This window comes from Bubalus bubalis, chromosome 21 (assembly GCF_019923935.1).
Source record: "Bubalus bubalis isolate 160015118507 breed Murrah chromosome 21, NDDB_SH_1, whole genome shotgun sequence".
In the NCBI taxonomy this organism is placed as follows: domain Eukaryota; kingdom Metazoa; phylum Chordata; class Mammalia; order Artiodactyla; family Bovidae; genus Bubalus; species Bubalus bubalis.
In genome coordinates, this window is record NC_059177.1 from 48,902,745 (window position 1) to 48,924,275 (window position 21,531).

The 21,531-nt window shown below is 51.0% G+C and overlaps 2 protein-coding genes and 1 pseudogene across 3 annotated transcripts; all 3 read left to right on the forward strand.

The window, feature by feature from the left end:
- Positions 1-301: 301 nt before the first annotated feature.
- Positions 302-8,229, forward strand: RRP9 (ribosomal RNA processing 9, U3 small nucleolar RNA binding protein). 2 transcript variants are annotated; one of them, XM_006045007.3, is made up of 15 exons: positions 304-471; positions 742-824; positions 3,901-4,010; positions 4,398-4,465; positions 4,548-4,589; positions 4,878-5,004; positions 5,636-5,760; positions 5,843-5,935; positions 6,301-6,401; positions 6,486-6,620; positions 6,706-6,768; positions 6,984-7,129; positions 7,211-7,290; positions 7,870-7,943; positions 8,060-8,229. In XM_006045007.3, the coding sequence occupies exons 1-15, from the start codon at positions 385-387 to the stop codon at positions 8,151-8,153; spliced, it is 1,428 nt and encodes a 475-aa protein (XP_006045069.1). In that variant the 5' UTR covers positions 304-384; the 3' UTR covers positions 8,154-8,229. The 2 variants fall into 2 exon arrangements, with proteins under 2 accessions (XP_044789895.1, XP_006045069.1); XM_044933960.1 differs by lacking the exon at positions 7,870-7,943 and having other exon boundaries at positions 302-471.
- A 2,106-nt stretch (positions 8,230-10,335) lies between these two features.
- LOC112581155 lies at positions 10,336-12,853 on the forward strand (annotated as a pseudogene).
- A 343-nt stretch (positions 12,854-13,196) lies between these two features.
- On the forward strand, positions 13,197-16,053 carry LOC102405779 (IQ domain-containing protein F1). Its single transcript, XM_006045006.3, has 4 exons — positions 13,197-13,443; positions 13,629-13,745; positions 13,888-13,950; positions 15,600-16,053. Exons 1-4 carry the CDS (start codon positions 13,441-13,443, stop codon positions 16,044-16,046), a joined length of 630 nt encoding a protein of 209 aa, XP_006045068.1. The 5' UTR covers positions 13,197-13,440; the 3' UTR covers positions 16,047-16,053.
- The last annotated feature ends 5,478 nt before the right edge of the window (positions 16,054-21,531 follow it).

Genomic DNA, 21,531 nt, shown 5'->3' on the forward strand with positions numbered 1-21,531 from the left:
CCCTGCATCTCTGACGCCCCCCAGCGTCCAAAGGGCGCAAACACAGAGAAGGCGTCGGAGTCCGACCCCTCTTCAGACGTCAGTCAGCGGCGGGGCGCATGCGCCACAGTCGTTGGCCGGAAGCGCCGGGAAGAGGCTTGCTTCCTTTACCGTCTGAGCCAGGGCGCAGGAGCCTATAGGAGCTTTGGGAGGCGGGGCCACAGGCATTTACCCTATGGGAGCTTGGGGGCGTGGCAGAACCTATCCAAGGACCCAATAGAGCTGTGGGAGGCGGGACCTATAGGGCGGTGGGAGCCTATCCCAGAGGGGAGTCGGGTGGGACTGCCTGGGTTTAGCCGCCACGTGAATTCTCTAGCTGCGGCTGCAACACGCACCGTGGGCAGCATGTCGGCGACAGGGCCGGCTGGTAAGAGGGGAAAGCCGGCCTCAGGGGCCGGGGCTGGTGCGGAGGCCTTGAAGCGGCGGCGAAAGGTGAGCATGGCGCTTTGGCAGGCGGGGATCTAGCCTGCCTATTGGGACCACCTTAATCCCATCCGGGGGTCCCGGCCCCGGTCCCCTCGCCCCGGGACCCAGGTTGGAGTCAGCTTCTTCCCTTTCTCCGTGCGTCAAATCCTGAAAAGTCTTTCACTTGAGCCAGGGGCCACTGCCTTTCCCAGTGGCTCTCGAGGGACCCTAAGGGACTCGTGGTCAGAGCCCGAGTGGTCGGGACCCCTGACCAAAAACGTATTATGTAATTCCCAGGGCGACTCCTTTGGGGACAAGGTCAAGTCCAAGGGTGGCGGCAAGATGAATGAGGAGATCTCGAGCGACTCGGAGAGTGAGAGGTGAGCTCTTTTTTTCCACCTAGTGGAAAGGAACCCTGGGACCCATGGTGTATGCAAGGAATCCTCAGTTGAAGGGGCGCTAGAACTGGGCCAGCACCCAGGATCTCAGGTCTTGACTCTTTCCTCCACTTTCTGACCCTGAGAACTGTCGTTTCCTTCTCTGCAGGGTCTCTGTGTGGGGAGGACCCCCAGTCCCAATGGGAGACCTGCTGAACCTTCCTGGCTCATGACAGGGAGCTGAACTCCAAGCAAGGGGAGGATACAAGAAATGCTTGTTAGTTCTTCACAATTTCAGTTACTGAGAGTGCCAGGCACTAGTTTCATTGTTTTGAGAACAGAGATGAGCAGGCAGGTGAAGACAGAGTGTGTTGTGATGGGAGGCATATCTTAGAGCTGTGTGTTGTGGGAACAGAGAAGGGGAGTTTAAATAGGGCTTGGAGAGATCAGGAGGGCTTCCTTATGGAGAGGTAGGGAATGCATTCAGGAATCAGAGAAAAGTCTAGGGGTTAAACGGGCTAAATGGAAGATGGAGAGGGTGGAAGGGCAGGTGGTACGTGCATCCAGATTGTGAAGGGCTTTGTGTACCTCATTCATTCTGCAGGTGATGGGGGTGAAAACATACTGCGGAGTTCAAAGGGAGCTAGCAAGTGTCAGGCCTGACCTTGTGGAATGGAAGCTGTCACACCAGGAAATCCTGGTGCCTTCCTTAACAGTTGGCTTTAGAGGACTTTCCTGGTGGTCCAGTGGCTAAGAATCCACCTGCCAATATGCGTTCAATCCCTGGTCTGGGAAGATTCCACATGCCACAGGGCAGCTAAGACTGTGTGTCACGACTACTGAGCCCACACAACCTAGAGCCTGTGCTCTTCAGCAATAGAAGCCACCACAGTGAGAAGCTCGTGCACCACAGCTAGAGAATAGTCCCCACTTGCCACAACTAGAAAAAGCCCAGGCACAGCAACAAAGACCTAGCGCAGCCAACAAATAAATAAATACAAATGCTAAATTATTATTTTTTTAAAGTTGGCTTTAGAAATTCTGCCTCTAAATGTTGAGTACATGTTGGTCTTAACCTGTTCTCAGAAGGACTTTATATACTTTTTGTAGTCCTGAGGTTACTGCAGGTGTGTGTGTGCCAGGCCCTGTGTGAAACACTTTGAAATATTTTTAAAATGTGTTGTGAAATTTATTAGCTACAGAAGAGTTAATGAAATGTAATTGTACCATAGACAGTAATGATGAAATGATGGACCTCTGTGCACCCACCAGAACTAGACCTGGGCAGAAATGTAGAAGACCCAACTGCCATTCCTGACTTGAGTTAATAATTTCTTTGGTTTCCTTTCTTCCTTTTTCTTTATCTCCTTTTTTTCCTTTTCTGATTCAGGTGTAATTTACATACAGTGATATTTGTTTCTTAGTGTACCTTTCTGTGAGTTGTAACAGGCTCATATAAACTGCCACCGCTCTGAAGATAGAGAAGGGTTTTACCACCCTCCAAAATTCCCCCTGGCTCCTTTGTAGTCAGTTCCTCTCTTTCTCTCCCCCCTGGTAACTGCTATCCCTAGAATTTTGCCTTTTCCAGAATGTTATATGAGTGGAATTATAATGGTGTGTGCTTCTCTTGATTTTCTTTAGAGTTCTGTCTCCTGTGTGCGAACCCTAAACAAAGATTTATTCCTTTGAGTAAACTGAGTAGAAGTGTAGACCTTGGTTATATGAGGGAAGGGCAGCAACTCTGTCGGCTGAAGACTTGCTTGGCGCTGGGTACTAACTGGTCTCAAGAACATGAGGCCTTGGCTTCCCTGAGAATTTCCAATGTCCCTTCTGGGGAAGCTATGGGCAAGGTCATGGATGAGTCTTGGAAACAGTTGGGGTACCTGACAGGGACTAGATATCTGCAGGCACGTGATCAGAGGGAACAGGCGGCCCTGGGTTTTCTGCTTCTGAGTTCCCATGACCTACCTCCAGCTCCCAGGAGCAAGTCAGCGTAGGACTCATCTTAAGTGAGGGAAGTGGAGGGGAAATCAAGGTCTTCACAAGGTCCAGCCAGACCCAGTTAAGCTTCACCTGGAATCCCATCCTCAGGGAAGAGGATGGTGCTTCAGCAGTGAGGATGGGGCGATGATAGTCCCAATATGTCTGCCTCTTGGTTTCTCACGTCAGATCTGGGTTGGCGGCTCCCTTGTGTCTGGGGGTGGTTGTTGTTTTGAGATCTACCTTTTCTGCTTTCCATGTTGGATCTTCTGTTTCTTATCTCCCATGCCTGGATCAGACAGTAGAGAATCAGCCTGTAATGCAGGAGACCCAGGTTCTATCCCTGGGTCGGAAAGCTCCCCTGCAGAAGGGAATGGCAGCCCACTTCGGTATTCTTCAGTATTCCCAATCCACTTCGGTATTCCCTTCAGAAGGGAATGGCAACCCACTCTCAGTATTTACGGAGAATTCTGTGAACAGAGGAGCCTGGTGGGCTACAGTCCATGAGGTTGCAAAGAGTTGAACATGACTGAGCAACTAACACTTCCACACCTTCCCCATTCTTAGGTCAGTCTTCTTGTTCGGGAAACACACCCTCCATCCTTAAAAGGAGAAGGGACCAATTCTGTGGCACCTTGTACCCCTGAAAATATCTTCGTTCATCACTGATGGCTTAACTTGGCCCGCCATTCCAGTGGTTAGCATTTTACTCCGAGTTTTGTGTGTGCAGTTCCTTTGTGTCCTGCTCTCAGGGCTGGTGTTGAGGGATGTCTGGAGTCATTTTGATTCTTGACCCTTTGAACATGATCCGATTCTTCTTGGACCTATAGAACCTTCTCTTTCCCTCCAGAGTTGAGAGACTTCACAGTTATGTCTTTAGGTTTGGGGCCTATTTTCACCCTTATGTTGGTCCCTGGATGGGCCCTTTCAGTTTGGTAAGTTACATCTTTTTTCAGTTTTCTGTGTGTGTGGTCACTGGCCATGAAGGCTGGCAGGGATGGAGGTGGTCAAGTGGCAGGGAAAGCAGTGAGGAGGCAGAGTCCCAGTGGCCAGAGGAGTGGGCCGAACCTCCTCAAACCCAGCCCGCTCCTGCCCACAGTCTAGCTCCCAGGAGGACTGAGGAGGAGGAGGAAGAGGAGCTGGAGGAGACCGCACAGGAGAAGAAGCTGCGCTTGGCCAAGGTCTACCTGGAGCAGCTCAGGCAGCAAGGTGAGCCTGTGGGCTGGGCAGGTGAGGGGCACGGCCTGTGCCCCTTGGTGGGTGACTGATGCAGGTACCTGGTGGGCAGCCGGGGCTGCAGGTTCTGGCTGCCCTATGGGAGGGTGGCTGTGAGCTCTGATGGACCTCCTCGGGTGGGCCAGGCTTCATGGGGCTTTAGACTGATCTGATAAGCAAAGCTAGAGGATGGGCAGGAGGAGATCATCCAGCCCTCCCTGCCCTACCCCCCATGCCCTGCCGCCTTTGCCCAAGGTGGTCTGAACTTCCGTGGGACACAGCCCAAGTGTTCAGGGCCTAGGACTGAGGCGGCACGTTGGGACGGGAAGGGAAAAGTGGAGTCTTGGCCTGGGTTTACTTGGGCTCCTCTTTCCTCCACAGAGGAGGAGAAGGCTGAGGCCCGCGAATTTGAGGAGGACCAGGTGGCAGGGAGGCTGAAGGAGGATGTGGTGAGTGTGGAGGGAGAGTGGTGGCAGGGAAGGGATGGGATTTGTCTGCTTCTGGGATCTCATTCCTCTCCTCTTCACGCAGCTCGAGCAGAGGGGCAGGCTGCAGAAGTCAGTGGCAAAGGAGGTGAGTGGGCAGGGCACTTTGGTGTCAGATTGGAGGGAATCACCTGGGTCGGTGGGCAAATGGCCCAATTGGGGACTCAGGCTGTGGGGTCTTTGCTGTGAAACGTAGTGGGCACCTGGCCAGACAGGGTCAGTCCTTGCAACCTTGGGTTTGGCTTTCCTTCTTGGCAGTGTGGTGGGAAAGAGTGGCGTGTGTGTGTGTGTGTGTGTGTGTGTGTGTGTGTGTGTGTGTGTGTGGAGGGGGGCCTTCCTGCCCCCAGTCGCAGTGACCCAGCCCCTGCCTGCCTAGATCCAGGCCCCAGACCCGGCTGACATTCGAATCTTACGTGGCCACCAGCTGTCTATCACATGTTTGGTTGTCACCCCTGACGACCTGGCCATCTTTTCTGCTGCTAAAGACTGCACCATTATTAAGTGTGAGTGAGTGCCTGGGTGGGGGTGCAGCCCCAAGGGATCATCTGGGAGGGCTGGTCTGGGGAGGAGGGAATAAGCAGGGAAGACGGAGGCCTGATGGGGAAAGCTTCTGGAGGCAGGTTTGCTCCCTGAGAGGTGTTTTCTGGGTGACGGTGGAAGTGTCTGCCCAGGAGTGGGGCTTTGTGAGCTCTCTGTCAATGTCATCGGAGATGATGGAGGAGAGGCGGGGTGGTGATTTAACAGGAATTGATGCTGCAGGTGGGCAGTTGGACTAGAGGATGCTTGAGGCTCCGCACAGCCCTGGGATTGAGTTCCTGGTCCTCCTGGGTTCCCAGCCTTTGACCGCTGAGGGCTGGCCTCCTCCACCCACAGTAGTAACAGGAAGAGCTCGCACCATCAGCCCCAAGCACTTCCCTGTCCCTTCTCTTCCGGGCTTCCTGGCTGCCCTTTGGGATTACTGGCCCCACTTGACGGATGAGGAAACTGAGCTGACTTGTCCAGGGGCTCACAGTGGCTGAGCCAGATCTTCTGACCTGAGGCCAGGACTTTTTCCATGGTCCCATGGGGCCCTTAAAGGGGGCTACCAGACGCCTACCCCAGTCCTAGCAGCATCTGTCTTCCCCTTGGTGCCAGGGAGCGTGGAGAGTGGACGGAAACTTCATGTGATCCCTCGAGCCAAGAAGGGCGCCGAGGGGCAACCCCCTGGCCACAGCACCCATGTCCTCTGCATGGCCATCTCTTCCGATGGCAAGTACTTGGTAAGGCTGCGTTGGCCCCGGGGGTGGGTGAGAGGTGTGGGCACACAGTCGGTACCTCTGGCCATGGTCCTTGTCCCCATAGGCTTCAGGCGACCGCAGCAAGCTCATTCTCATTTGGGAGGCCCAGAGCTGCCAGCACCTGTACACCTTCACGGGACACCGGGACGCTGTGTCGGTAAGGAGCTGGGTCTCCTTCAGTGGACATTTCTCAAGCACCTGAGTGGGCCAGGCTTGGTGCTGGGCTCCAGGGAATGGCGTGAATGAGGCAGAGGGTCCTCATTCTCATAGAACCTGCACGTCGGTGTATAGGACAGAAACAGGGGGAAGCGATGGGGAAGAGCTGGGGGAGATTGAGGCGAGCTTGCCTAGGGAGGAGGTGGCCTCCGAGGAGTCTGTACCTGCTTGACAAGGGCAAGTGAGTGTGCCTCTGGCTCCACGTAGAGCCCCACAGAGCACTCTCGAGGGGGCTCCCTGGGCCTGACCTCTGTCTCGCCTGCTGTAGCCCAGGTCCCCTTCTTCCCTCTTTCCATGAACTCCCAGGGGCTGGCGTTCCGCAGAGGCACCCACCAGCTCTACAGCACATCCCATGACCGCTCTGTGAAGGTGTGGAATGTGGCAGAGAACTCCTATGTGGAGACGCTGTGAGTGTGCCTGGGGAGAGGGCATGCACTCGTGTGTGTTCAGGTTCATGGGTGACCTCATCGTCCATCTGTCCCCTGCTCCAGCTTCGGGCACCAGGACGCTGTGGCTGCACTGGATGCTCTGAGCAGGGAGTGCTGTGTGACCGCTGGGGGCCGGGACGGGACCGTGCGTGTGTGGAAGATCCCCGAGGAGTCCCAGCTTGTCTTCTATGGCCACCAGTAAGGCGGCCTGCTGTGCCCAGCGTGGGGGGCAGCGTGGGCTGGGGGTGAGGCTGGGCCATGCCCCTCACAGCTCCTTTCTCAGGGGCTCCATCGACAGCATCCAGCTCATCAATGAGGAGCACATGGTGTCGGGTGCAGACGACGGGTAAGAGCTGCCTCCCACCCCTGCCCCAGGCTTGCTGCATAGAAAATCCCCCTGGTCGGGAGCTGGAGTAGCCGCTTTCCATAGGTGGGACATTGAGGCAGAGAGCGCAGGTCACCCTGTCTGCTTCGCGTGGCTGTTGTGCACTTGGTCCCTTCCTGCCATGTGGCCCTCTGCCCTGCCTCTGACCGCTCACTCACCCTGCTCCCTGTCCACAGTTCCGTGGCCCTGTGGGGCCTCTCCAAGAAGCGGCCACTTGCCCTGCAGCGTGAGGCCCATGGGCTGCGGGGGGAGCCAGGCTTGGAGCAGCCCTTCTGGGTGTCGTCAGTCGCAGCCCTGCTCAACACAGACCTTGTGGCCACAGGTGGGTCCCCCGTGTGGCAGAGAGGAGGTTATCCCAGGGTAGGCTGCTGAGGGGGTTGCTCACTGTCTCTCTGTCTCCCAGGCTCCCACAACAATTCTCTGCGGCTCTGGCAATGTGGAGAGGGCTTCCGGCAGCTTGACCTTCTCTACGACATCCCCCTGGTGAGTGGGGCTTGAATACCAGCCTGTCTTTACCACTCTCCCAAAGCCCCTTACCAGTCTTTTCCTGCCAGAAGGGTGGTTCCTCAGGGCAGGGCCAGCTGTGACTTCCCTTTGTAGCCCCAGCTCCTACAGGGCCTGCAGAAACTCTCCCTTCTTCCTCTCCCTTCTCCTCCTCCACTCCCCTCCCAAAGGAGTCCCAGGCCCTGTCCTGGGTCCTGGGGTACAAGGCAGGGAAGTGTGCACAGAGCACAGAGGGCCTGACCCTGTTCTGCATGACTGGTGCCGGGCTGAATGCCAGGCTAGCGTGTGGACTTGGGACAGCCTAGGGCAGAGTGGCAGTTCAGGGCTTGGTCGTGGAGTCTCCTGAGCCAGGATCCAGGCCATACTTGGTGCACACTGTCTCCCTAATCCCCACAAACTCTCTGCAAGGCCTGCGATCTACTTTCCCCATCTCACAGATGTGGAGGCTGAGGCCCAGGCGGCAGAGGGCAGAGCAGGGTGGACCTTTAACTGTGATGCTGGGGCTGTGGTGGAGGGTCTCTTCTCACATCTCACTACGTAGTCCTTCCCTCTTCTCAGGTGGGCTTTGTCAATAGCCTCAAGTTCTCCAGTGCCGGGGACTTCCTGGTGGCTGGGGTGGGGCAGGAGCACAGGTATGAGGCATGCCTCGAGGGGCGAGGGTGGGGCAGGTGGCACTGGCTGGGTGGGAACAGAGGTGGATGCTGCGGGGGGCTGGGCCTGGCCTCAGCGGCATCTCTCCCTCCCGCAGGCTTGGCCGGTGGTGGCGGATCAAAGAGGCCAGGAACTCTGTCTGCATCATCCCTCTCCGCAGGGCCCCCAGGCCCCCGGCTGCTGGCTCCTGACACTCACATCCCCTTTATTTAAGTTCTCCCCAGGTCATCCCCTGCTTTCTTTGTATTAAAAGTCTCCTCTTTTGGGCCTTGTCTCCTCCAGCTTCTTGGGTTGGGAGGGCAGAGATGGCTTAGTAAAGGCCTAGGGGCTTTAGCCTTTCCAGGGAATTTGGGGATGGGGCCCTCAGCTGGCTTCTGGCTCCTGGACCCTGAGTGTCCTCTGTGACCTCATTAGGCCAGCTTTCCACCCCCCTGCTCTGGGCTCACTGGGGTCGGAAGCTGCTGATCTCTCAGCTAAGAAGCTGTGGCTGTCCAGTGTGTGTAAAGGCCTGGCTGTGGGGTCTGAGGAATGAAAGGAAGACCGTCAGGGGGCTTCCCTGGTGGCTCACTGGTAAAGAATCCTTCTACCAATTGCAAGAGATGCGTTCGGTCCCCGGTCCAGGAAGATCCCACGTGCTGCAGAGCAGCTGAGCCTGTGCGTGCGTGCGTGCGTGCGTAGTCGTTGCAGTTGTGTCCGACTCTGTGCGACCGTGTGGATCATGGCCTGCCAGGCCCCTCTGTCCATAGAATTCTCCAGGCAAGAATACTGGAGTGGGTTGCCATTTCCTTCTCCAGCCTGTGCACCACAACTATTGAGCCTGTGCTCTGGAGTCTAGGAACCGCAACTACTAAAGCCTGCTCACCCAAGAGCCTGTGCTCCACAAGAGAAGCCAATGCAATGAGGAGCCTGAGCACCGCAACTAGAGAGTAGTCCCTGCTTGGTGCAACTAGAGAAAAGCCCACACAGTAACGAAGACGCAGCATGGCCGAAAATAAATAAATAAAAATGAAACTGTTGTCCCAACAGACCATCATGGATGTATTCTTACAAGTCAGGCTAATCTGCCCCACCCAGGCCAGGTCAGGAAGCTTTAGGAGCCAGACTGCCCTTGGGGTGGGGGTCGGGGTGCAGGTGGGACCCTGCATTTCTCACTGCTTGGGGACAAGGGTCTGAGGTGGGAATAGCTCTGCCCTTGGTCCAAATGACAGCCAGGCTGCATGACTCCTGTGAGCAATGCCCCTGCCAGGTAAACATGTCAAAGGAATGTTCATTGTCCTGATTTCACTGGATAATTCAGCTCCTGCTGTGGGGTGGAGTAAAGAGGTGGAGAGGCTTGACTGGAGAGCTAGCAGTGCAGTGAAGCCACCTCTCCTCTGGAAACTCAGTGGAAAATGGGAATGTTAAGGATTCTGCCCATACATTTCCTCTAATGCCTTGAGTCCAACAGCTGAGCCTGTGCTTCTCAAGCGGCAGTGGCTTCCCCCCGGTCTCCCCAGGCCTCCCCCTTGGACAGAGCTGCTCCTTTCATTGTCTTGGGGCCTGAAGGGTCAGGTTCAGACCGAATCCCTGAAAATCTTTTTATGGATCAGAGGATGTTACTAGAATTCACTCCCTATGTCCCCGCCTTAAATTGAGCTTAACGATGGGATACACATACCTCCTGAACAATATTGCAAGTAATATGGAGATGCCCCTTAATCCACAAACCCCTTTTCCATTAGCACATTCCCGGGGAGAACGAAAATAAATGCCCTTGGAATTGAAACTGAAAATAATCCCTCCTATGGCCTCTATTCTTGGCCTTGGTCAGCTGAGACTCTGTAGTTGGGCTCTTCCTCCCTTTCTCCCTCACTCCCTTCCTTCCAGGCAATGGGAAGCCATGAGAGGGTTGAAAGCAAAAACGTAAAATGAGCTGGTTCACAGTAAAGAGAAAACACAGCTCGTTGCTGTGTGGAGAATTAATTAGTAGAGGTTTGGGGGAAAGAAGGGTGGCCACTTAGGAAGCTATAGTAATAGCAGGTAAGAGGTGATGGAGGTGTGAGAGGGCCCAGTGGCAGAACGGGGAGACAGAGCTGTGTTTGGAGAAGTCAACAGATCTTGTTGATTGTGCAATGAGATGAAGGTGGCAACATAGTAGTCAGTGGTGACATTTATGAAGATGAGGAAGACCTAGTGGGGAAAGCAGGATCTCGAGGAGGAGGATCAAGACTTCAGTCTGCAGTGTCCAGTAGTTGCAGGGAAGCTGAGCAGGCAGTGAGCTCACTGCTCTGTTTTATAACAAATACAAAGCTCTGTGACTCAGGGCTGCTGCACTATGCCTCCCACCGCCCACTCCAATGGGCTCAAGAGCTCTCCTGTCTTCTTCCACCCATAATGGACTCAAGGCCACAGGTGAGGGTGAGGTGAGCCACTGTAGAAACTCTTAGCTCTGTTTGTAGCTCTGAACCAGGCAAAAGACACCAGGTGGGGCCCTTCCTGGCTCTGCCTATTTCTGTCCTCTGCAGACCCACCTGGTCATCATGAGGCCCTGGGACTTCCTCAGATCACAGCCCCAGGGTCACTGAGGTGTGCATTTCTCATTCCTAAAACACAGGGGAGCAGTTTGACTGAAGGGTGGGGAGGGGCTGAAAGAACAGCAGGTAGGGCTTAAAACATATGAAATTGATGCAGAGCCCACTAACCACTTCACAGGTTCCATCAGGAAGCCTGCCCATGTCACTGAGGATGCCTCACCTCCGGATCCCTCAATTGGCCTACAGGCACCCCCAGTCTACCCAAAAAAATACAGGAATAAGGAAATTGTGCGTGTCTCTGTGAATATACTAAAAAACCATCGAATACAGACTTCCCTGGTGATCCAGTGGTTAAGAATCCGCCTTTCAGTCTTTTCTCCATCATCCTATCTTATGTTCGGTTGAATTTGCTCCTTGCTCTCTTCTCACAGGACTTGCAGGATCAAGTGATTCCTGGCCAGGAAACAAAAACGGAATCATCCTATTCCCTAGTGGATTCGAATGAAAACTGGTAATAAAATCAGGCAAAGCTCCAAGAGACGACACTGGAGAAGATCCAAGCTGGGGATATAAGGAGTCTCACATATGAAGTGGCAAACATTTATGCTGTGTCAAGATCATGCGCATCTTAAGGGAATCACGGCAATGAGAACATCACCACTGTCTGAACAGCTCACGAGTATTTTATGGGAGCAATGGAATGTTTGGCTGTGGGTGTTTCCTCACTAGGGATCCGTTTGCTCAGTAATAAGTATGTGAAACATTAAAGAAAAAAAAAAGAAGACTCCACCTTCCAATGCAGGGGATGAGGGTCTGATCCCTGGTCAGGGAACAAAGATCCCACATGTGGTGGGGCAATAAGCCCACACACAACTACTGAGCTCGTGAGCCACAACTGAGAGAAGCCCCGAAGCCACAACAAAGTTCCCGTGTGCCACAAAGACTCGACGCAGACAAAACATTAAAAAAATAAAAACCACTGAACCAGGTACTTCAAGGGGATGAATTGTATAGCATCTGCATTATTATACATTCTAACAAACCTGTTAACAAATAAAAATTAAAAGCACACCTGAAATGGAAAGATTCGAGGGTTATAGTATACAGAGATCAACTGTATGAGCAGTTGTGAAATGCTTGATACCGAATTGCAAAGTTGAAGGAGATAAATTATCTAATTTCAAGACTTATTGTCTTGAAAAACTATAAAGTTACAGTAATCAGAACAGGTAAGAATGTAAGAAGAGACAAACAGATCAATGATACAGAATAAAGAAGTCAGAAATAGACTCATATTTACACAGTCTATTGATTTTTTTATGTACCAAGCCAAGTCAATGCAGAAAGGAAATGTATTTTTCAATGGAACAGAAAACTTGACCCCTATCTAACATCATAGCCAAAAATAAATTAATTCAAGATGGATCATAGACCTAAACAAAAACTAAAGCAAAGCTGATACAAAGCTTCTAGAAGAAAACCCATGAGAAATATTTTGTGACCCTGGAGTTGACAAAGATTTCTTAGGGCAGAGAAAGCACTCAGTATAAAATATTGATAGAACTGGACTTCATCCAAATTAAAACCATCTGTTCATCAAAAGACAGAACTTAAAAAGTCACAGACCGGGGAAAAGAACATCTACAATACATGTATCTGACAAAGGACTCATATCCAGAGTATAAGAACTTCTGTGACGCAGTGATGAAGACAAACAGCCCAATAAAAGTGGAATAAATGCTTAAACCAATACTTCATAAAAGAAGATAAACGAATGGTCACTGAACACATGCTCCTCATAGCTGGATCCGTGAGCATCTGAGCAGTGAGGGGAGAAATTAAAGTCCCTGCGCTCCAAGGACACAGGCACGATTGCACAGATGGAGCCCCGGTAAACGAGGGGGCTGAGTCCCAGGGTGGAGGGAGACTCAAGCAGGAGAGGCCAGGGCACGGGGTGTTGGTGAATGTGATGACCCTAGGGGCAGGGAGGATATGGGTGCTTTGAATGCCACCAGGACGGACTCAGACTCAATCCAGTGGGCAGGGAGGAGCTGCCCCAGGGGCCGAGGAGAGGAGGGGGACACGATTCAAGCAAGGGGCCTGGGGCGAGCGTGAGGGGGGTGAGCGTCCTTCTCCAGCCCCCATCTTCTCTATCATTCTTCTCTACCTCTACCAGAAGTCCTAAGGAGAACTCTTCAGGGAAGAGCGGAAAGAAGAGAAGAAAGGAGGGGGTCTGTGAGGGTGTCAGTGGGATCAACCCCCTGAATATGCTCCCAGCCCCAGAGCCTGAGGGGGAAGGAAGGAAGGTCTGCTGGTCCTGGGGGCCTCACAGAGTTCTGCCGTATTGCATGAATGGGTCAGCAACTCAACTCTTCTCTCCTAAGGTAATCATTGGTAGCTGTTTGGTGTACATACCTTACTCCCTCTTTATCTGCATTTATAGCATATATGTATAATTATACATTTTGATGGTTTTTTTTTTTTTACCATCCCATACAATGATGGTTTTATATCTCATCTAATGGGATCATAATGATGTTCAGCTTTTTTCACTTACAAAATACATCTTGGATACACTTTCTCATCAGTACATATATATATAAAATTATTTTTCAGCAGTTATGTTATAGGCTATAGTATAAACGGACTATAAACCATTAGATCAATGCCCAATTTTGCCAACTGGGGATGTCACCAATGACTATCTTTATACACCTTTATATTGATGGGCCACTCTTTCCAGTGTCTTGCTTTTGGCCATTTCCAGCAGAAGAGAACGGACAGCACTGTTGCCTCTTCCTTGGTTGGGGCTTCACTCTTGGGAGCCATCCTGGTGCTTGAGTCACAACTGGCCTTATGACATCACAGGTCTGCCACCCTGACTCTTTTCTCCCATGCCATGACTAGAGGAACACAGACCTGAGGGGATTTGAACCATCTACACCCAATCCATGTGGAACCAATAATGGTGAGTAAGACAGAGGCTGACACACTAGGCATTTGGAGCTGTCCCCATAAATCTCAGGGTGAGAGAACTCCCCCTAACTTCTGACTACTCTGGGAAGCCCTGTGCACTAGGGCTGTGTGGCTTGCTTACTGGAGAGAGAGGGAGAGCAGCCTCACTCTTGCCTTTCCCCTCTCTGCTGATTGCAGGAGACAGACCAGCCTAAGACAGTTGATGAAAACACTGAAAATAAGCCTCAGGAGAATAAGGGGCTGGTGGAGAATAGTTTACCCTCAGAACCATCGCCGACGTTCAAGAAGGCAGAGGTAAGGGGAGCCCTGACTTGGATGTCTCCGGGTTTTGTGTCCTGATACCGCGGCTAGTGTCTTTGGTATGTTCCAGAGCCAGGAACAGGAATAAACTCTTTCTTGTCTGTCCCCTTTTCCTGTTTTTTTTTTTCTTTAAAAGGCTCAACAAGAGAATAAAGCAGCAACAAAGGGAGCGGATAATGCTGATAAGAGATCAGGAGTGGTATGATCCCCTCACCCAGATGACACGGGGCTGGGAGTGCAAATGTGGGAGTTGTGTTTGTGGAATGGAATGGCCAATATTCTATTTAGAAGCTGGGTTTAATCAGTGGTGTGTATGTGTGTGTGTGTGTGTGTGTGTGTATGTGTGTGAGCATGTGTGCATGTATGTTTGCTTGCTAATTAAGATTTAAAATTTGAAAGTCAAGAGAAGTGAAGATGAGGAAGAGATGAGAGGCAGCATTTTACGGGATGGGGGAAACTTTAAACACTATGATATTGCAGAGGAAGAGAGCAGGTTGAATTGGAGCTCGAGCCAAGGATGAAAGGGCAGGATAGCAGAGGAAGCCATTTCTCCAGTAGGTGTGTGGGCTCTGAAGGGAAGAGTCCTGGATCTTGGTTGGGTGGGCAGTCTCAGGTGGACTTTGATAACACTCTGATTATGGAAATCTGGCCTGAGGTTGGCCAATTTGACCCATGTAATACTGGGTAGCCAGAACAAACACATGAAAAGATGCTCAGCATCACTCTTTATCAGAGAAATGCAAATCAAAACCACAATGAGGTACCATCTCATGCCAGTCAGAATGGCTGCTATCAAAAAGTCTACAAACACTAAATGCTGGAGAGGGTGCGGAGAAAAGGGAACCCTCTTACACTGTTGGTGGGAATGCAAACTAGTACAGCCACTATGGAGAACAGTGTGGAGATTCCTTAAAAAACTGGAAATAGAACTGCCACATGACCCAGCAATTCCACTGCTGGGCATACACACTGAGGAAACCATAATTGAAAGAGACACATGTACCCCAATGTTCATCGCAGCACTGTTTATAATAGCCAGGACATGGAAGCAACCTAGATGTCCATCAGCAGACGAATGGATAAGAAAGCTGTGGTACATACACACAATGGAATATTACTCAGCCATTAAAAAGAATGCATTTGAATCAGTTCTAATGAGGTGGATGAAACGAGCCTATTATACAGAGTGAAGCAAGTCAGAAAGAAAAACAATAATACAGTATACTAATGCATATGTATGGAGTTTAGAAAGATGGTAACGATGACCCTATATGCGAGACAGCAAAAGAGACACAGATGTAAAGAACAGTCTTTTGGACTCTGTGAGAGAAGGCGAGGCTGGGATGATTTGAGAGAATAGCATTGAAACATGTATATTATCATATGTGAAACAGATCACCAGTCCAGGTTTGATGCATGGGACAGGGTGCTCAGGGCTGGTGCACTGGGATGACCCTGAGGGAAGGGATGGGGAGGGAGGTGGGAGGGGGGGAACACATGAACACCCATGGCAAAAACCACTGCAATATTGTAAAGTAATTAGCCTCCAATTAAAATTAATTAATTAATTAAAAAAATACCAGGTAGCCAGGACACATATACTTCCGTTTTACAGATGGGTGCTCTGAGATTCAGAGGTCAATGTGGTGTATCCATGCCCATTAACCAGAGGGGAACAGAAAGGACACCTACTTGGCCTGTGGGTCCAGCCAGCATCCTGCACAGTGCTCCTGGGGATCAGAGGAGGAGTGGTTGCTCATAGGGCATCAGAGACCCTTCGTGGCACACCCTGGGGCTGAAGTGGGTGGGGAATATCCTCTCAATGTCTCCTTTTATTTTTCTCATTAGGTCACAAAACCCCAAAAGAAGCCTCCCGTCAGTGATCCAGAAGCAGTAAAGATCCAGGCCTGGTGGCGGGGCACCCTGGTGCGCAGGATGCTGCTGCACACGGCGCTCAGAGTGTGGATCATTCAGGCCTGGTGGAGGGTCAAGCTGGCGCGGCTGCAAGATAACAGGCGGCGGGCAGCTCTGGAGAACTTCACACGGAAGGAGTGGGCAGCAGTCAGGCTGCAGTCCTGGGTCCGCATGTGGCGCATCCGCCTGCGCTACTGCCGTCTGCTCGATGCTGCCCGCATCATCCAGGCCTACTGGAGGTGCCACTCCTGCACTTCCCGGGGTTTCATCAAGGGCTACTACAGAGTCACAGCCAACCAGCTACATCTCGAACTCGAGATCTTGCTGGGCTCAGGGCCTTGCATTGTGACGGAGTGTATTCCCCTTCCAATAAAGCAGTGAAGTGGTCTATACCCAGCCCCTCTCTGCTTGATAAACTCCAGGACATCAGGGCCAAGGGTGGCAAATGGTTAGCATCTCACATGCTAGCTCTGAGGAATTGGCACGGGTTGTTTGAGGCTCTGAGGTTTTCTGAGGAAGAGGATTCTGAGCCTTAGTCCAGACTGAGCAGTTCAGTTCAGTCGCTCAGTCATGTCCAACTCTTTGTGACCCCATGAATCGCAGCCCACCAGGCCTCCCTGTACATCACCATCTCCTGGAGTTCACCCAAACTCATGTCCATCGAGTCAGTGATGCCATCCAGCCATCTCATCCTCTGTCGTCCCCTTCTCCTCCTGCCTCCAATCCCTCCCAGCATCAGAGTCTTTTCCAATGAGTCAATTCTTCGCATGAGGTGGCCAAAGTACTGGAGTTTCAGCTTTACCATCAGTCCTTCCAAAGAACACCCAGGACTGATCTCCTTCAGAATGGACTGGTTGGATCCCCTGGCAGTCCAAGGGACTCTAGATTGTGATTGATTAGCAATGTCTGACATAGGCAGGGAAGTTGGGAGTACAGATCTGCCATGTCGCCAACTCAGAGAGCATCACTCATGTTTGGTCAATGGAAATGGTGCCTCTCCCCAAGGCTGGGTATAATGGAAGCCTGGGGCAGGGGTGGGGTTGTCCCACACAACAGCACATTTGCCAGGAATTCATTCACCCCAGTCTATTTGCTCTGGGCATGATCTCCCATCCTCATGACTGAGGGGAGCCCACCACCCCAAAGTCTTGATCCTGGTTCCTGTTGTTTCATAAACTGCACCCCACACCCAACCCCCTGTAAATGGAGGACGAGAAAAGATGGAAGAGGCAGACTACCTCAGATCAGTAGGTGGCAGGTTTAGTAAGCAAGGGAACTTATTTACAAGGCTTGTCTTGGGCAGCTGCAGACAAGTAGATCTCTGTTCTGCACTTGCATGCCAGCATTTTGAAAGTTTATATAGAGGCCTTAATGAGGTTCAGCCACATAAACCATCCAGATATTCTCAATAACACATTACTCTCAAGGCTGCATCCTTGAAAATGCCTCTCACTGTGGGAATGGTGGGTAGATCCCACACTTTAAGGACAAGGGAGGCAGTGTTCAGTTCAGTCCAGTCCAGTTGCTCAGTTGTGTTCCACTCTTTGTGACCCCCATGGACACATGTCAGGGTTCCCTGTCCATCACCAACTCCCGGAGCTTGCTCCAACGCATGTCCATTGGGTCACTGAAGCCATCCAACCATCTCATCCTCTGTTGTCCCCTTCTCCTGCCTTCGATCTTTCCCAGCATTAGGGTCTTTTCCAATGAGTCAGTTTTTCGCATCAGTTGGCCAAAGTACTGGAGTTTCAGCTTCAGTATCAGTCCTTCCAATGAATATTCAGGACTGATTTCCTGGAGGATTATTGAATGGTTTAATCTCCTTGCAGTCCAAGGGACTCTCAAGAGTCTTCTCCAACACCACAATTGAAAAGCATCAATTCTTTGGCATTCAGCTTTCTTTATGGTTCAACTCTCACATCCATACATGACTACTGGAAAAACCCTAGCTTTGACTAGACGGACCTTTGTTGGCAAAGTGATGTCTCTGCTTTTTACTGTGCTGTCTGGGTTGGTCACAGCTTTTCTTCCAAGGAAAGGGAGGGGGTGACAGGCATCCAGTTGCCCAGGTCTCTCTTGTGTGTCAGTGGCAGTACGTCTTTTCAACGACCCCTTCCGATAACTTCCTGCTCACTTTAGGGGCTGTAACTTCACACTTGGCCTCCAAGTTAGAATCTGAACCCCAAACTGAAAATGGTTAGAGTGCATGGCCCCTGTCCTCATTCCTACCTCAAACTCCGTCCCTCACTCTCTGACCCTTAATGGAGGCTTGGGCTCATTCTCTTCCAGACCTTACTGATGTGGGAGGTTCCACGGGCTTGGGGTTGGGGGTGGGGTTAAAGAAGGCATTCCGCTTCTAGCTGAACCTTCTGGTGAGTGTCAGCCCCTAGGTGATCACAGACCCAGAGCTGAGAAGGCAGAAGCTGGGTCTCCTTCACCCTCTCCCCAGTTTCTGCAAGAACTGGTCCTCTGACCGTCCCTTCTTGTGACAAGCTGCCACACTGGGGCCTAAGTGATGATAAAGGGCCAATTAAGAGGTCAAGCTTAGGTTGTCCTTCTGCCCATCTAGGCACTGCTGTTTCACGGTTTCCTGCAGAGAGAGGCAGTCTGAGGTCTTGGGTTATTCCCCATCCAAGCTGCAAGCCCAGAAGCCCTGCCTCCATCCCGGCTCCATGTGGTCTGCCCTGGCAAGTGGGTCCCTGAGCTCACATTTCCCAGAGGTCTCCTGCTCCAGCTCTCTGTCTTGCACTGGGGCTTGAGCTGTGTCTTTCCCACTTTTTGTCCCTCTGTGTCCTGCCCCTGTGTCTCACTCAGGTTCTGGTCTCTCTCTCTTGCTCTGAAGGATTTCTGTCCCCTCTCCCCTCATTTCCCTTTCTCTCTTGTGTTCAGTGACTCAGAGTTAACAGCAAGGACTTTAGAACCAAACCGAGCTAAGTCACACCAATGTGGCTTCCCCACTCACTGCTGTGTGGCCATGGATATGTCATTTTTCCTATCTGAGCCCCAATTCCCTGAGCTGTGAAGTGGGGCTAATAATCCTCATCATTCAGTGTGAATGTCAAATAGCATAAAAATTCAGCCTTAGCAAAAGAACAAGGAAAGAAGGTTACATTTACACACCTTAAAAACTGGCAGTCAGAGTGGGAAGGGAATCATGTTTAGTCCAATTAAGAACACCAAAGGTTCCCTACCATCAGAATCAACTGCAGATGTTTGGGGCTTCCCTGGTAGCTCAGCAGTAAAGAATCCGCTTGCCAGTGCAGAAGACGTGGGTTCAATCTGTGGTCTGGGAAGATCCCACATGCTAAGGAGCAACTAGGCCTGTTCACCACACCTACTGTGACGGTGATCTAGACCCCAGGAGCTGCAACTACAGAGCTCTTATGTCACAACTACTGAAGCCCGAGTGCCCTGGAGCCTGTGCTCAGCAACAACAGAAGCCACCGCAACTAAAGAAAAACCCACACAGCAATGAAGACCCAGCACAGCCATAAATAAATACATAAAATTACAAAATTTTTAAAAAAGAAGGAAAAAAGTATATACACGAAACTACAAATAATTACATTAGGAGTGCGAGTGTGCGTGCTGAGTCACTTCAGTCGTGTCTGGCTCTTTGCAGCCCCATGGACTATAGCCCTCCAGGCTCCCCTGTTCATGGGATTCTGGAGGCAAGAATATGGGGTGGGTTGCCATGCCCTCCTCCAGGGGACCTTCCTGACCCAGGGATCAAAACCACATCTCTTATGTCTTCTGTGAGAAGAGTTGAATTGCTGATCCATTTATATAATACTGGGAACCTCTATGAGGCCCCTAGGACCAGCAAACCTGCTTTCCTTCCCCTTCAGGCTCTGGGGCTGGGAGTATATTCAAGAGGCTGATCCCACTGACACTCATTGGCTCCTCCTTATTTCTTTCTGCCCCTCCTGAAAGAGATCTACTGAGGCCCTCTAGGAGGAAACTCTGGTAGAGGTGGCGGAGAATGGTGGGGATAGGGTAGGAGAATGCTGGTACTTCTGTGTGTCACCCACAGTGGTCCTGAGGGCTGCCTGTGTTTGGTTTCCTGTGCTATGTCCCTTACTCCAGCCCCAGGAGATGTACCCTCATCATAATCAAGCCAGCACATCTGCAAAAACTCCCCTTGGATGATGTTACCCCTGTGCTCCTCAGCCCCTGAGGAGGCTCCTCCCTGCCCACTGGCTTGAGTCTGAGCAGATCCTAGTGGCATTCAAAACCCCAACACCCTCCTTGCTTCTAGGGTCACCACATCCGTCAACACCCCAGTCCCTGGCCTCTTCCCTCATCAGTTGTAAGGTCTCACTCAGCACCTCAGTTTCCTCATCTGTGAAGTGGGGTGAACGTCATCAGGGACAGTAGTGACTAGAGGCTAGACTATGGAGGCAGACTAATGGGGATATTAAACTGATGTGGGTCTCCTAGGGGTCTGGCCAACACCTTTATCTTCAAACGGATGCTTCCTGTGCCTTCACTGTCCCAGGCATTGTACTCCACTATTGCCCCATTCTCCAATTTACCCTTGTTCTTTCCACTCTTCCATTCATTAACTTCACACTGACACTCCCTTTCAGCCTTCAATGCCCTCCTCCTCTTCTCTTCAACTGCTCTCCCCCTAGCCCCACACCGATTTCCTCCACACTCCCTCTTCACACTGCAAGGCATTTCTGTGACCCCCGGGTCTGTGACCCTGAGGGGACCAGGGCCTCACTATAGCCAAGTGGGTCTTTAGAGGCCAGGAACAGGAAGAGGTGGGGCCCTGTGCGGTGTCTGACTGACCCCCTGTCTCCTCACTGCGACATTGAGGTCCTCAGGGAAAGAAGAAGAATATAGAAGAGTGCTTGAGGCCACTTGAGCCTGAGATGTGGGTCCTGGCTGGTCCTGAGGTCGTAGGGGTTTTCTGGCCTGTGTAGTTCTTGCTTTCCCAGGGACCTAATAAACAGGAGACTTACAGATAGATAAGACATAGGAAGTTTAGCCACAGGAAGGGAGTTAACCTTGTTCCCCCAACTCTGATATCCTCATCAGAGATGATCATTGTTAATTTTTGTGGATATCTTCCTAATTTCTACCACCTTTTAAATTAATACCTTTACAAGATATGTGTATAAATCTATGCTTTTATTTAGTTCATTTTGATTTGATGAACTTGCTAATCTTGCTAAATCTTGTACACTCTTCTATATCAGTACATAGAGGGCACACTCATTGCTTCTAGCTGTTATTTGGTATACCATTGTTTAAACAAATTGAAATCAGGACTGCCCTAGTGGTCTACTGGCTAAGACTCTGCACTCCCAATGCAAGGGGCCCGGTTCCACCCCTGGTCGGAGAACCAGATCCCGCATGACACAGTTAAAAGATCCCGAATGCTGCAATGAAGATCAAAGATCCTAAGTGTGACAGCTACCATCATATATATTTATGTATATATATAAAAAAAAACTATTATGTATAACATGGATAAACAAGGTCTTACTGTGTAGCGCAGGGAACTGTATATCCTATGATAATCCATAATGGAAAAGAATATGAAAAAGAATGTATATATATTATATATAACTGAACCACTTTGCTGTATAGCAGAAATTCACACAGCATTATAAATCAATTACTTCAATAAAATAAATTTAAAAAACAAATGAACCAAAACCCTCTTAACGAATACCAGGCAGGCTTTAATGAGCAACGTTATATACCTTTCCATCAGTGGGTCAGTATTTGAGGTGTTCTTCTTTGTAACCAGAACTGTGTTCATTTAGGTAGGAAAGAAAGGACAGGTTCTTAAGTTTTCCTTAGAAGGGGCTCAGCCGTTGGGAGTCATTCTGGTGCCTGAGTCATAGGTGCCCTT